Source organism: Eretmochelys imbricata, chromosome 7 (assembly GCF_965152235.1).
Source record: "Eretmochelys imbricata isolate rEreImb1 chromosome 7, rEreImb1.hap1, whole genome shotgun sequence".
NCBI classification, from domain to species: domain Eukaryota; kingdom Metazoa; phylum Chordata; order Testudines; family Cheloniidae; genus Eretmochelys; species Eretmochelys imbricata.
Genome location: NC_135578.1, coordinates 88,967,308 through 88,983,441, shown reverse-complemented (window position 1 = coordinate 88,983,441; position 16,134 = coordinate 88,967,308). Strand labels below are relative to the sequence as shown.

The following is a 16,134-nucleotide window of genomic DNA, read 5'->3' as shown; positions in this document are numbered from 1 at the left end:
GGGACAATCTTGAACAGATTGGCTGTGAGTCCAAACCAGAGTCCGAGCATGCCCTTGGTCTTCACAATTTACCTAAAGCAGTCAACCATGCCAGAAAAATGGACATTATAGATAAAACTTCTGAAGTAGAATTAAAAAATCAAAGAGTTTATGATAAAAATGTTATATGTGTAAAAATGGATTGACATTTATTAAACATTGTTGCTGAATCACATGGGCAAGTGTTGCTCTTTATGTAGTGCTATCTGGTGTACATTTATACCAGCTGAGGATCTACCCCTTGGTTTAAATTTAGTATATCCATATGTGTTACCCTGGGTTTAGAGAGGACAGCTGTTATGTCAGTTTAATTTCCAGTAAAAGCTCTGATTCTGAGCAAATCAATCTACAGATCTTTCCACTCTGTTGTTACACAGTTGGCATGAACTGAATCATTTGAAGTGTCTTCATAGCCACTCAGCAAGGATTGATGGGAAAGTGGAAGGATTTAAAGATTATAGTTTTCAAAGACAGGCTAGGAAAATTTGTGAAGGTGACTTTTCTTCGACCAACCTAGATTTTTTTTTCTTTTCTCTTAAGAAAATATGGTTGTCATTTTTTTAATAAAAATGATTTTTTTTTAAATTAGGCTATGTTGCATCCACATTGTCCCTTCCTCAGAAACAAACTAGAGTTCTGATCTGGCCTGCATTTCAAAATCCTGGGTACATTAATAGAGAGGTTGTAAAATGTAACCTGAAAAGGAAAGCTGACTTCGTCTCTGCGTTTTTTTAAAAATTGCCAAATAGCATTTGTATAATACACTGCGCTATATGGAAAAAATTGAATTAGCTATGTGCACTCTTCACAATGTGACAACATGATGTGATATGACTGGTTTACTGTAACAAGAGGAGGAATTTAGCAAAGTAGTAGGTCAGTTGGGCGAATTATCAATTTATTCTGTCATTTGGTGATAGCTACAAGGAGACTGGTTGGAGGTCAATTTTCCTTTTCTACTGCATAAAAGATCATGTGAATCACTCCCAATAATCCTAAGATTATTAAGTGCATGTCCGCTTGTCTACCAATTTGCAATTATATTCCATTTGTTCAGCATGGGAGGTTTTTGTTTGTTTGTGGTCTTGGGTGGCTAGACTATAAGATATCACTTAGCCAACTCTAAGAAATTTTACTAATTTGTGGAGAAGGGAGGAGACAGGACAGATCTCTTCTGTTAGTTCTGCATTCTTGAAAGCCCCTCAGATGCCATACCAGTAAATTCTTGTCTGTGAAAGCAGATTAATATATCAGGCCAAATTCTCTGTTGACTTAAACACTGTTCAACTCCATTATCTGCAAATGGATACTGATGTCAATTCACAGGATGTAAGTCAATGCAGAATTTGGCCCACTGCACATAGGGAGATATTCTGACTTGTGAGGGATCTTAAGTGATTCCTGTGCTTAGGCTAAGCAAAAAAAAAAAAAGAAAAAAAAAGCTTAAACTTTACAGAAATCTGTTTTCTTAACAAGAAAAATAGATTAGTTGACGGTCAAGGTTAAAAGTAAAGACATGCCAGAGCAGCACCATTGGAAAGCTAGCTTTGCTAATCCATTTAAATCTTTCAAGGACTACAGTTCCTTGTCAGAGTCAGTGGAAATGTGATAGTTATAGAAAAGATTTTTATTAAAGTTGTACACTTATTAGAACCAGCACCTTTATGCTGTGAGTATAACTGAAAGAAATATATAATGCTGGTGTGGCTGTTTTTCCCCACAACACAGAAAGTTGTTGTAAGTGGCTTTTCAATTCAATGGCATACAGTACTAGCAAATGTATCAGTGGACAGGGTGTAGCAATATGCCACATGTTTAGAAATCTGGTTTCCAGTGAACAAATCCAGTGAGTTGAAACTTGTGTTTTATTAAGGCATAAGAAACTGGGTAATTTCCAAATGGTTATTCCCTGGAGGGGCAGTTAATTTCCGAAGAGAGAAGCTAGGAACACTGTGCTAGAAAGAAGGGAGGGTTCCTAGCTCTTGGGAGCTGAAATGGATCATAACTTATGCCGGAATAAATTATTGCTGCTACAAAGTCTCCTCCTGTCCTTCCTCTGGCCTGGCCTGGCCTCTTAATGTGACCCATCTACCCATTCTGCCAAATCCTTCTCTTGGCCTAGAAATCAGGAGTGGGAGATAGGTTGCACTGGGGTGTCATGCTAGGAACAGGAAAAATCGATCATGAAATTCAGAGTTGCTCTGTGCGGGGAGGATGGGTCAGTTGAGGAGAGTAAGCATTCCAGGAGTATGAGACTGCTGTTCCATTGAAGAAGGGGTGTTCTAGTGTGCAGTCATGAGGTTGGAAATTGTTAAAAAGGTAGGAGAAGGAGACAGCATATTTGTGGTGGGTGGAGGAACTGAAGGAAAGTCAATTTGTCAGTCCCTCTGAGATTGCAGAATACTGAAGACAAGAAAAAAAATCTTTAGTACATCTTTAGTGCTCTAAGAATTAGGTTCATTTTTATTTCAGTTTGTTTAATTATGTTTATATCCCCCTATGAAACAAACTTTCTATTCTCCAGAAGATCTAATATTTTTGGAAGGAGCCCATCTAAAATTCCAGATTGTTAGGGAGTCCAGATCATTAGGGAGTTACGGGCACTGCTTCTAACTAATATATTTGCCACTTTTATTTAAGGTCCAGTTGAAAAGTGAAGAATCCAAAACATTTGCAATGAAGATACTGAAGAAACGTCACATAGTGGACACAAGACAGCAGGAGCACATACGCTCAGAGAAGCAGATAATGCAGGGGGCTCACTCAGACTTCATTGTGAGGTACTGTCACTATACCTTATAAACTCATTTCACGTTGAGAATGTTCCAATCTTGCTATTGTTTCTTATAAAATTGTAGTGTGTTATGGAATTGGTCTTGAATTGTCCCACCAGCACTATAGGTAAAACACCTTTTGATTGTAGTTTGTCTCTGTCAAGGAACTCTGCAAATATGGCACCATAGTGTTCCATGTTTATTGTCTCTCAATGAGTTGACAAGTCTGCTCGGTATTTTTAACTCTCAGCCCTGCAAACTCAACCTAGATTCTGGAAGTCAAGCTGTACTCTTTCTGGATCATGCAGCAACAGCAGTAGTAGAGAGTCAACAATATTCAGCAAGTCTTTTGATTATGCACGTGCCAAAACAGAATCTAGCTGTAACAGAAAATTATCCCTTAGCCTTATTGGCTCTCCAAGAGCAAAAAGCAGTAACACCAAATGTTGATCAGAAAGATAAGCAGATGTGACTCTGAATATGTAATAAGAGGCCATAGTCACTTTTCTGACCATAATCACACTTATGTTATCTGACACGGAGTATCCCTTAAAATTGTGAATATTTGGGGGGAAAACAGGATGGTGAGATGCTCCCTTATGTATTCAAGATTATTGTAAGAGCCTTGGACAGTTGAAAAATCTGACATTCAATAAATATTGCCAAAGTATTGGCAATATTCTTTAACAAATTAGGTAAATTAATAAAACTATCACCCAAATCATTCTCTCTGTGGTAAAATCCATACACAGGTCTGTGGGGGATGAACTCTCCAGGAGGACACCCTTACAGAGATCCCCCCCCCACACACACACACATGCCACAACACCCTACCGAAACCTGGCAGATACCCTGATTCATGTGCCTTTGCACCAGCTCTGGCCTTTGGCAGAACCCTCACTCCTTTGCAGCTGAATTCCACTGGAGATGGGGGCTCAGCAGAAAAGATAATATAGCATGGGGCTTTATTGTTTACCCAGGTAAACTCCACAGAGCTGGAGCAGAGATGATGTGTCCCTAACATACTCACTTCTCCCCTGGTTGTCTAATCTCATTTTCTACCTCTGTGCAGACCTTGGATGGCAGAGGGGCCTCTGTGAGGTTTAAAAGAAGAGGGAACAGGAGGCTGCTAAGTCTTACTTTCACTCTGGAGGAAGGAGAGCTCCACACAAAAGATTTCTCTGTGCCTGGATCTAGACCTATAAAAGTAACAAATACTGTCTCCTAGTATTGAGATGAAATGGAACAATAACTTTGCCAGGGAGTTACCTGTATATTTCTGATGAGTAGTGGTTTATTTTCCTGTACTCTACATTAGACATCAGACAAAGAGAAATGTTTTCTAGTGTCTTATCTTACATGAGCATTAAATTACACAGGCTTGAAATGAAAATTGTATATATATATATTTTATTAGGGATTAAAGCACCATCTGTTATAGCCTTTGTAATATGTTTATTTCAACCTCATGCCTGATTCATTTGCCACAACAATTGCTGTATTAAGTAAACAGAGTGGCACTATGTAATGCTTCAATTATCTTACACTTTGCTTTTCTTTTATATCTGATCCATAAAAATGCCATAGTTATCTAGATTTGAGATAGCACTGAAATTGCAAGTACTCCTTATAGACTATTACAGCATACAAATTATTTTCTAAAGTTTTTAATGTGCCACTGTCTGAATCAATATACTAATGTAATGAAAGGTGCCATTATATAACAGAGCTACAGAATATGTCCACTAAAAACATAAAGGATATTTTAACATAATTGAAAGAGAACATATTCTTAAGATGAGGAGCCTGATCCTGCAAACTTTTACATGACTAGTACCATTGACCTCAATAGCTGATGAAATATATACTAATCAACTTTTTCCCTTCTTTTTGTGTGTAAGTAATGCTTATGTAAGATAAACAGAAATACTTTCCAGTATCTTATCTTAAGGTCTATGAAGAATACTGGAAAAGAAAGCACTAAAATAAGGTTGCTCATGTAATGAACCATTTGCAAGACTGCTATAAGGATGGATAAACCTAAAGATGTTAAAATTGATCAGAAACTGTTTAGATAGGTTTATGCTACATACTTATGGTGGCATGTAGAGTATATACTCAGTAGCCCCACTTCCCCAGCATGGGTATAAATATCAGAGTAGCTGGTGAGAAGAGTAAAGAGATGCCCAAGTACATGCCCTCCATGGCTTTCTACTTCCCCAAGTCATGCCTCCCATCTACATTGCTATTTTTAGCAATATATTGTCCTGTTGCTGGATCCTTTCCAAGATCTTAACCATAATAAGTAGTTAATTAAATTACTCTAATTTTGACTAACTATACAAGTTTGTACTGAAGCCTAATAAGTGTCAAAATAAGGTGCAAAATTTACCAGTATTTAAGTGAGGATCTAAAAGATGGGTTCATTTTTCTTTCCTTTAATCTTTTGTGACCACATATGGTACTTTTTAGCTACGGTGAATCAAGACTAATGTTTCACAAGTAGAGGAGCATTTACTGTTTTTAACTGTTTTTTTCTGTGGCTATTGACACTCTTGAAAGCAAGAGACAAGTAACATTGACTCAAACTTTGCCAGCTTCCTAACACAGGTCAGCAAGTGCTCCTCAGTCCTGACCTGGATCCTAAGCCTTAGACTTTTCCAGTAGAGGTGAAAAGATGAATAGTTATGCCAAAATGTGTGATAGTTTTTTTATTACTATTGTTGTTATCATTATTACCCTAAGTGACCATGTGCGGTGTGCTCTACAAACAGAGACCAAAGACAAACTCTGCCCAATTTTGTAATGTAATGTCCAATAGGGACTATGTGTTTCATGTTACCTCAGCTAGTATTTAACCAAATACCTCCAAAAATAAAAGATTAATGCATTAAACAACTGCATCTTGATCAATCAAGCATCCCGCTAGTCTGTCCTTGCCTCATGGCATATGTCAAACAACAGCTCCTTGAGAGGTATAACAAAGTATGCTTTTTACTTTGAACAGCTCGATTTTGCAACACCTTCTGTTTTCATTATAAAAAGAAAAGGAGTACTTGTGGCACCTTAGAGACTAACCAATTTATTTGAGCATGAGCTTTCGTGAGCTACAGCTCACTTCATCGGATGCATACCGTGGAAACTGCAACAGACTTTATATACACACAGAGAATATGAAACAATACCTCCTCCCACCCCACTGTCCTGCTGGTAATAGCTTATCTAAAGTGATCATCAAGTTGGGCCATTTCCAGCACAAATCCAGGTTTTCTCACCCTCCACCCCCCCACACAAATTCACTCTCCTGCTGGTGATAGCCCATCCAAAGTGACAACTCTCTACACAATGTGCATGATAATCAAGTTGGGCCATTTCCTGCACAAATCCAGGTTCTCTCACCCCCTCACCCCCCTCACCCCCCTCACCCCCCTCCCAAAAACCACACACACAAACTCACTATCCTGCTGGTAATAGCTCATCCAAAGTGACCACTCTCCCTACAATGTGCATGATAATCAAGGTGGGCCATTTCCAGCACAAATCCAGGTTTTCTCACCCCCCCCCACACCCCCATACACACACAAACTCACTCTCCTGCTGGTAATAGCTCATGCAAACTGACCACACTCCAAGTTTAAATCCAAGTTAAACCAGAACATCTGGGAGGGGGGGGGTAGGAAAAAACAAGGGGAAATAGGTTACCTTGCATAATGACTTAGCCACTCCCAGTCTCTATTTAAGCCTAAATTAATAGTATCCAATTTGCAAATGAATTCCAATTCAGCAGTTTCTCGCTGGAGTCTGGATTTGAAGTTTTTTTGTTTTAAGATAGCGACCTTCATGTCTGTGATTGCGTGACCAGAGAGATTGAAGTGTTCTCCGACTGGTTTATGAATGTTCTAATTCTTGACATCTGATTTGTGTCCATTTATTCTTTTACGTAGAGACTGTCCAGTTTGACCAATGTAAATGGCAGAGGGGCATTGCTGGCACATGATGGCATATATCACATTGGTGGATGTGCAGGTGAACGAGCCTCTGATAGTGTGGCTGATGTTATTAGGCCCTGTGATGGTGTCCCCTGAATAGATATGTGGACACAGTTGGCAACGGGCTTTGTTGCAAGGATAAGTTCCTGGGTTAGTGGTTCTGTTGTGTGGTATGTGGTTGTTGGTGAGTATTTGCTTCAGGTTGCGGGGCTGTCTGTAGGCAAGGACTGGCCTATCTCCCAAGATTTGTGAGAGTGTTGGGTCATCCTTTAGGATAGGTTGTAGATCCTTAATAATGCGTTGGAGGGGTTTTAGTTGGGGGCTGAAGGTGATGGCTAGTGGCGTTCTGTTATTTTCTTTGTTAGGCCTGTCCTGTAGTAGGTAACTTCTGGGAACTCTTCTGGCTGTATCAATCTGTTTCTTTACTTCCGCAGGTGGGTATTGTAGTTATAAGAAAGCTTGACAGAGATCTTGTAGGTGTTTGTCTCTGTCTGAGGGGTTGGAGTAAATGCGGTTGTATCGCAGAGCTTGGCTGTAGACGATGGATCGTGTGGTGCGGTCAGGGTGAAAGCTGGAGGCATGCAGGTAGGAATAGCGGTCAGTAGGTTTCCGGTATAGGGTGGTGTTTATGTGACCATCGCTTATTAGCACTGTAGTGTCCAGGAAGTGGATCTCTTGTGTGGACTGGACCAGGCTGAGGTTGATGGTGGGATGGAAATTGTTGAAATCATGGTGGAATTCCTCAAGGGCTTCTTTTCCATGGGTCCAGATGATGAAGATGTCATCAATATAGCGCAAGTAGAGTAGGGGCTTTAGGGGACGAGAGCTGAGGAAGCGTTGTTCTAAATCAGCCATAAAAATGTTGGCATACTGTGGGGCCATGCGGGTACCCATAGCAGTGCCGCTGATCTGAAGGTATACATTGTCCCCAAATGTAAAATAGTTATGGGTAAGGACAAAGTCACAAAGTTCAGCCACCAGGTTAGCCGTGACATTATCGGGGATAGTGTTCTTGACGGCTTGTAGTCCATCTTTGTGTGGAATGTTGGTGTAGAGGGCTTCTACATCCATAGTGGCCAGGATGGTGTTATCAGGAAGATCACCGATGGATTGAAGTTTCCTCAGGAAGTCAGTGGTGTCTCGAAGGTAGCTGGGAGTGCTGGTAGCGTAGGGCCTGAGGAGGGAGTCTACATAGCCAGACAATCCTGCTGTCAGGGTGCCAATGCCTGAGATGATGGGGCGCCCAGGATTTCCAGGTTTATGGATCTTGGGTAGTAGATAGAATATCCCAGGTCGGGGTTCCAGGGGTGTGTCTGTGCGGATTTGATCTTGTGCTTTTTCAGGAAGTTTCTTGAGCAAATGCTGTAGTTGCTTTTGGTAACTCTCAGTGGGATCATAGGGTAATGGCTTGTAGAAACTCATGTTGGAGAGCTGCCGAGCAGCCTCTTGTTCATATTCCGACCTATTCATGATGACAACAGCACCTCCTTTGTCAGCCTTTTTGATTATGATGTCAGAGTTGTTTCTGAGGCTGTGGATGGCATTGCGTTCCGCATGGCTGAGGTTATGGGGCAAGTGATGCTGCTTTTCCACAATTTCAGCCCGTGCACGTCGGCGGAAGCACTCTATGTAGAAGTCCAGTCTGCTGTTTCGACCTTCAGGAGAAGTCCACCTAGAATCCCTCTTTCTGTAGTGTTGGTAGGGAGACCTCTGTGGATTAGTATGTTGTTCAGAGGAATTTTGGAAATATTCCTTGAGTCGGAGACATCGAAAATAGGATTCTAGGTCACCACAGAACTGTATCATGTTCGTGGGGGTGGAGGGGCAGAAGGAGAGGCCCCGAGATAGAACAGCTGCTTCTGCTGGGCAGAGAGTATAGTTGGATAGGTTAACAATATTGCTAGGTGGGTTGAGGGAACCATTGCTTTGGCCCCATAGTCACTTGAGATTATCAGGCCCATAATGCTTAACACAAACAGAGCCCTGTGCATGGGTGTTGTCATAAATATAAAGGGAAGGGTAACAACCTTCCTGTATACAATACTATAAAATCCCTCCTGGCCAGAGCACAAAATCCTTTTACCTGTAAAGGGTTAAGAAGTTCAGGTAACCTGGCTGGCACCTGACCAAAAGGACCAATAAGGGGACAAGATACTTTCAAATCGGGGGGAGGGAGGGGTTGGTCTGTCTGTTCTGTGTGCTTGCCAGACACAGATCAAGGAAGCAAGCAATCCAGCTCCATTAGAATTAGTAAGTACTAGCAAGGGAATGCATTAGCTTATTTTTGTTTTGGCTTGTGATTTTCTCTGTGCTGAGAGGAAGGTGTATTCCTGGTTTTCTTTTTGTAACGTTAAAGTTTGGCCCAGAGGGAAATCCTCTGTTTTTGAATCTGATTGCCCTGTAAGATTATCTTCCATTCTAATTTTAGAGGTGCTTCTTTTACCTTTTTTCTTTATAATAAAGTTCTGTTTCTTTTAGAATCTGATTGGGTTTTTTTAGTGTCCTAAAAAACGCCAAGGTTGGTCTGTGCTCATCTTGTTTATTCTCAAGCCTCCCCAGGAAAGGGGGTGGGGGGGCTTGGGGGGATATTAGGGGGGAGTAGGAACTCCAAGTGGTCCTTTCCCTGAGTTTGTCTACATCACTTGGTGGTGGCAGCATTACCTAATCCAAGGTACAAGGGAGAATTTGTGCCTTGGGGGGTTTTTAACCTAAGCTGGTAGAAATAAGCTTAGGGGGTCTCTCATGTGGGTCCCCACGTCTATACCCTAGAATTCAGAATGGGGAGGGAACCCTGACAGTGGAGAGGGAACCCTGACAGGTGTAATTGCACAATTACAGAATATACTACAGAATCCACTCATTGCTGAAGAATTTTGCTCCAGAATCTAACCTTTTGAGATTTTTTAAAATAATGTTCTATATGATGTGGTTGCAAAGAAAACCTTCCAAATGTGAGATCTGAGTCTAAACAGACATAGCATAGTATGCGTCTTTTTTCAGAGAGCCTGAAATGATAACTCTCACAGACATAACAATAGCTCTGAGAATAGTTCGCCTCAGTGCTGTGGTAACTCTGAAATCTAATGATAGTGATTTAAATGTCAACACTGGGAGCTAACGTACTTATACAACAAACCCAAACTGTCTCCCAGACCTTAACTTCCAAGGAGCCAAAAACTCCAACGGTCCTCTACCCATCTGCCAAAATGTACAGCTTCCTCCCAGAAAGTTTCTGCAATGCAGCTTCATGTTGTCAGTACGAAGATCTTCAGCACCTTTAAAATGAAAAATATATGGGCAGAGTAAAATTAATTGAGTTTAATATCAAATGAGATAATGTAACAATGTAGAATTCTTTGTATTATTTTCATCTTTAATTAAATAAACAAACTCAATGTATTTAATTTATCTGAAGCTGGTACACAACTTCCAGTCTGCTTCACAAGAACGTTGCAGAAATGTGTAGTAGGGAATGTTTTCCCATAGAATTTTGGTCAAGCCTGACATACAGTACATGCTGAATACATGTTACTTGCCCCAACTATCTCATTAGGCAGATTTTCCCACATATTCAATCATCCTGGATGATGAAACAAGCATCTTTTGATATTTTTATAAGGTCTATGAAATGTATTAGCAAATTGTGTTAAATTCTTACATGAACCAAAATTAAGAGACATTCTTTTGAAATTATTAAATGAAAGGAAGGCTTCAGATCTATAGATTGACTCCTTACTTTGAAGGATAAATGATATACTCGTTATAAGAAATGGTGTACATATTGTCTTGCTTCTCTTTCAAGTGATCTTGGAAAGCAGCAACATCAGGCTAAGTAGTTAGAAATATCATGCCCTAAATTTAGTTCCCAGGGTAGCAACATCATCCTCTTATAATACACTTCAACACTAAAATACTGTATCTGTTCTGCTGAAACATTTCAAGTATGATACAACAGAATTAAGACAGTAAATGATAATCATGGTTAATAAGGAGTGTGAAGTATCACAGGAATATATTTTAACAAAAAGACTTTTAACTTTTATCGCATTTTCTTGTTTGCAAATAATAGGCTATACAGGACATTCAAGGACAGCAAGTATTTATATATGTTGATGGAAGCCTGTCTAGGTGGAGAGCTTTGGACAATTCTCAGGGACAGGTAAGAAATTTTAGAAACCTATCTGGAAAGGAAAATTATATGTCAGTATGAACTGTAATATTGTATATCTTTATTCCTAGCAGACAATCTCTAACATACATTAAAGGCAAGATCGCTAAATCTCACCAAGCTGTGCTTGGCACAGGACACAAAACGTGGAGAAAGTCTTGTTTCCCTCTCCACCCCATCCTTGATATGACCAGTGACTAAAGTGGCCTGTCATAACTTGGAGTAACCTAAGGGTTGCTCTAAATTACACTAACTAGGACAGTGATCACTCCACCAGCTGAGGATTGTCCTCTACCACCTTACCATGCCCCCCTCCAGACCCTTCCACTTAGCCTGAGTCTCTTAGGAACCATAAAAAGGAAACAGAGCCAGGGGAGAGGATCTGATTTATAGTGTCCTAAATTGCAAAGAGTGTATGCAGAACTTTCACCCAAAATATTTTGGGAGGGGGAGTGAGTAAGGGAGACAGAGGGAAGAAGCAAGCAAGAGGAGGCAGTAGCCTCCCTTATAAACTTTAGACTAGCCCAACAGTGAGCGCACTTACCTAGGGGAGACCTGGGTTCAATTTCCCTTCCCTGATGTGAAGCTGGAATTTGAAATTGGATCTCTCACCTTACAGATGACTTCCCTAATCAAAGTTATTGGATACTTTTAACATTAGTGTGTCTGGCCCAAATTCACAAAGCTACTTAGGCACCTAAACCTGAGACTTAGTCGGGTTGAGGTACCTAAGTCCCAGTTTTGGCTCCACCGTGATTCACAAAACTCCTGCTGAACCCCATAGTCACCTAAACTCACTCAGCACCTAAGTTTTCAGAGTAAAAGTTCCCTATGTGCCGCCTGTATTTCAGCCTCTGATGACGTGTGTTGCTGCCTCCCTTTAGGGATATGTGTACACTGCAATTAAAAACTTGTGGCTGGCCTGTGCCAGCTGACTCGGGCTCATGGGGTTTGGGCTAAAGGGCTATTTAACTGAAGTGTAGGTGTTTGGGATTGGGCTGGAGCCTGAGCTCTGGGACCCTGTCAGAGGGTCCCAGAGCCCAGACTCCAGCTCAAGCGAACATCTACACCACAATTTTACAGCTCCGTGGTCAAAGCCCCGCGAGCCCAAGTCAGCTTACAAGGGCCAGCTGCAGGAGTTTAACTGACGTGTAGATATAGCCTTTGTGGCTCCCTCCGTCTGTGTCTCAGTTCCTCATCTGGGGATAATATGGGGATATTAAATAGAATGGGGATAATAGCCCCTTACTCCACAGGGGTTTTAAAAAGATAAATTCCTAAATATTTTTGAAGCACCTCAGACACATAGTGATGAGTGCCATTGAAAAGCCCATGGGGGAATTAATAATTCTGTCATCAGATCAGAATTTGAATACTGTGTAGCCAGTAAGACATGGGCCAATGAACAATGAGGAGAACACAAGGTGCTCAGGCAACTTTAATTCTGGCATTTCCCAACTTTTGGTTGCTTGACTTTGTAACCTTAATAACATTCTTTTATCTTAGCTTTTTGGGTGTAATATATATATTACGTTCATATGAGGGGAGATAACCATGTGATAAACTGAACACAAACACTCTATAAATATATGTACACAATTAGAAATGTAATAGATATGATTACATTTGTAAATTGAATGTTGTTCTCAGAGTAAACAGGCAATTCAAACATTAAAGGAAAATGGAGCTGAAAACAAATATAAAAGTGATATTTTAATTATCTCTAAGACGTTACTTTTATTTTTTTATATATTCTTCTTCTTTTAAAAATCTGCTTGCCTTCAATATATTTAAAAAGCATTACAACTCCAAAGCTAAAAGGTGTCTGGATTTATTCTTTTTTAATTTTTTTCAAAAGTCTGATACATTCTTTCATTCTTTTGCTCTTTGAATTGTGGTTTCTACTGCCATCTAGCTTAGAAGCACATTTATTTTAGTTTCAGTTAGTAGAACTCAAACAATTCTGCTGTCAAAAACTAATTATGATTTCAAGTAACTATAAATTAATTCCGAAAGATTGGGAAGTGATTCACTTCTTTAAATAGTTTCCAAACTGGTAATAAAATAAGACTGCTAATGCATTTTATGCTAAATTTGAAATTAACACTTCAAATTCCAAGTAATAGCTTTTTATTTTTGTCTCAGTCATGAACAGTATCTAACATTACTCTTTGATCCATTTTAATAGTTCTAGTTCAAAACTTATATATTATGTACATATGAAAGATGTATGATACAAATTTTTCTTTGAATTACATATTCTTCTTTTTTGTTATGACTTCATATTTATTTCATAATTGTGTCTAATGTAACTTAATATTTTGTTAAGTTTGGAACTTTGGTTTAAAACAATGCTTCATGTGAATTCAACTAGTGAGTAAAATGCTAACCTCATGAGTGGAAACCAAACAGAAATGAGTTTGCTAATGGCTATTTTCCAATTAACAGAGGGCTTCCAAACTGTGTATATATTGTATTGATTACATCAAGGAAAGTGAGTAGATCGGACTGGCTATTGAAGAGTCCATTAGTAGGAGGAAGTAAGTGGGTCTCCCTTAGGGTTGCTAACTCTGACTTAAGTTATTCTGGGAGATTTTTTTTCCCCAAGGTGACATAATGTCATTTTCTTAAAATATCCTATTAAAATCTCCTGGGTTGCTTTCAATAGTCACCGGGAGATCAATGCCACTTCCGGGAGACTGCAGGCCAATCCTGGAGGGTTGGCAACCCTAGTCTCCCTAATTATAAATATAGAAGACTAGTTTGGCAGCTAAATAGTAAATAGCTAACCTATAACTGGATAGTAGCTATTCCTCTGATCAATTTGAGATACCAGTATCTTCTCTTTCCCACCTGAATAAAACATAAGCGCAACTTGAACTAAGAAGCTTTCCTTATTAATCTCAAAGCTATAAACTTGCCTTTCAACAAATTAGATAGACAAACAGAGAAACATGATTGTATCATATCTATACAGCTATTTCACAGTATGTTTCCTTCTGGCAGCTAAGGAGTGGCTAGACTAAGATCATAAAATATGTGAAACGTACTGTCTTGATGCCACAAATCCTTGACGTAGTTACAGACAAAACTTTTTGAAAAATATGGTTTCATAGCGAAATTGTTTTGAACTATAATTATGTTTTAGGGCTTGATCCTTCAAGGTGAAGTAAGTGGGACTATGCATCTGTTTAAGAACTTTGTTGGAATGGGCCAGAACACTTAGCATCTTGCAAGGTCGAGGCCTTAAAATCTAGAGTAGTAAATCTACGTGGTCTTGCTTCCCTACATGCATAGCAGAGATTAATTCTTGTTAAACTTTATTTCATTGCTGTAATCATAGTGACATGCAGTAATGGTACAACCAAATATGCAACATTAAATGCAAATATTTTGAATGGCCACCAGATCTTTTCCCATTGTCTTTTATATAGAGGTTCATTTGAAGATTCTACGACCAGATTTTATACAGCATGTGTGGTGGAAGCTTTTGCCTATCTGCATTCCAAAGGAATAATTTATAGGGACCTCAAGCCAGAAAACCTTATTCTAGATCACCGAGGTTATGCCAAACTGGTGAGTGCTTACAATGTCTTTTTTTCTGTGCAGCAAAAAAATACTACAGTGCCATGTTTACTACACTAGAGTTAAGTCTCCATCGCCTTTTCCATCAGAAACTCCTACTCTAAGGAGTTTATAACTCACCCACAAAATAGTACTTCTGGCTGAAACTTAGCATTCAGAGTTGCAGTCCCAGAGCAAATTATTTAGAGAAGAGAACTAGGAAAAATCCTTCTAACCATTTTGATGCATACAGGGGCAAAAATAGAAGTTTACAATAGATGTTTCAATATTTTATTTGGCTGACACTCATGAATCGCTTTACAGCCTACTGGTGCCAAATCCTGATGTGAACCAGTTGCTTTGCTTGTTTAAAAAAAATAATTATTTGTTTTATGGACATATTAATCACATTTTGTTATTTCAAGAAATGATTACTCTCATTAATTGTTTTAAATCCTCAGGCTTGTCCTGCTAAAGTGTAGCTAATACAGAATGTTGCTGTATTAAGAGGCTTTTTCTATTTAGTTATTTTTTAAGCCTAAACTTCTAGATGAAGGCCTCAATCCTACAAGCACTTATGCATGCGCTTAGCTTGAGGCACAGGAGTATTCACTTGATTTCAAGTAATACCCTTCGACTGTTGTTTTGAATTTCGTATAGCCACTCACATGCCTAATGTTAAGCATGTTTAAAAGTGATTGCAGGATCAGGCCCTAAGTAATCTGAGAGACAGGTAAAACAAGATCACTGCTGCCAGAGTTTTTACATATCTGTGTTACCTGATCTTGTTACTCCCTTTTTGAAATCTTTATATTGGACATTAGAGAAATTCTAGGTAGTCAAAATGTAGCAATGTATATTAGGTTTCATTTAGATTTTCTTAACAATGTTGGGCAACTAACAGGCAGGGGAAAGGTAACCCAGATTTGTGCTCACTTTTTAGTTAGTGGGCATAAATAATAGCCATTTAGACATTTTAATTACCTGATTTCACCTGCAAACCAGGAAATTAAATAGTCAAATATCATTATTTGCCCCTGCAAAAGCGGAAGCTGGGGCTGTAAAGGTCTGACTGGCTCTCTGAAAAGTATCTGCCATTAGACATGTGCACATGACTACTAAATATTAAGGACTGAATTATGTCCCTTCATGGACAACTTGCTAGAAGAATGAGGGTCCAGAAAACCTTTCCTTCCTCATTTATGCTTCTCCACCCCACCACACACACACACACACCTTAATCCCTACCCAGGCAAAGTGTAAGAATAAAATGCTGCAGAGAGTATTTATATGTACGGTACTTTAAAAGTCTTTTCTTGTAGTCAGAAATTATTGATTTGAAGCAAAAACACAATATGCAAACACCTGCATAGTAGCATGACTAAAATATTCACCCTGAATCTATTAAAATAAGGGTAGGTTCAGGTTGTAGGCCAACCAAGCAAACATCATCCAGGAACACAAAATGTTTGCAAAACTAGACATAGGCAATTCACTTAACCTTGGGCTTTCCATCCCCACACTCTTGTCCAGAAACATTTTGTGAACGCTAAATTTTAAAGTGACTTTGAGGGAAGGCAACTGGGGAGGAGGAGATTTT

General features: G+C 39.4%; 1 protein-coding gene across 2 annotated transcripts in view; it reads left to right on the top strand.

The window, feature by feature from the left end:
- Nucleotides 1–16,134, top strand: part of PRKG1 (protein kinase cGMP-dependent 1) — an 860,670-nt gene that overhangs the window by 831,956 nt on the left and 12,580 nt on the right. For both annotated transcript variants that reach the window (XM_077821744.1, XM_077821743.1), the window contains exons 11-13: nucleotides 2,680–2,819; nucleotides 10,872–10,961; nucleotides 14,405–14,546. In XM_077821744.1, the coding sequence (XP_077677870.1) occupies nucleotides 2,680–2,819; nucleotides 10,872–10,961; nucleotides 14,405–14,546 (372 nt within the window). The remainder of the gene's footprint in view (nucleotides 1–2,679; nucleotides 2,820–10,871; nucleotides 10,962–14,404; nucleotides 14,547–16,134) is intronic.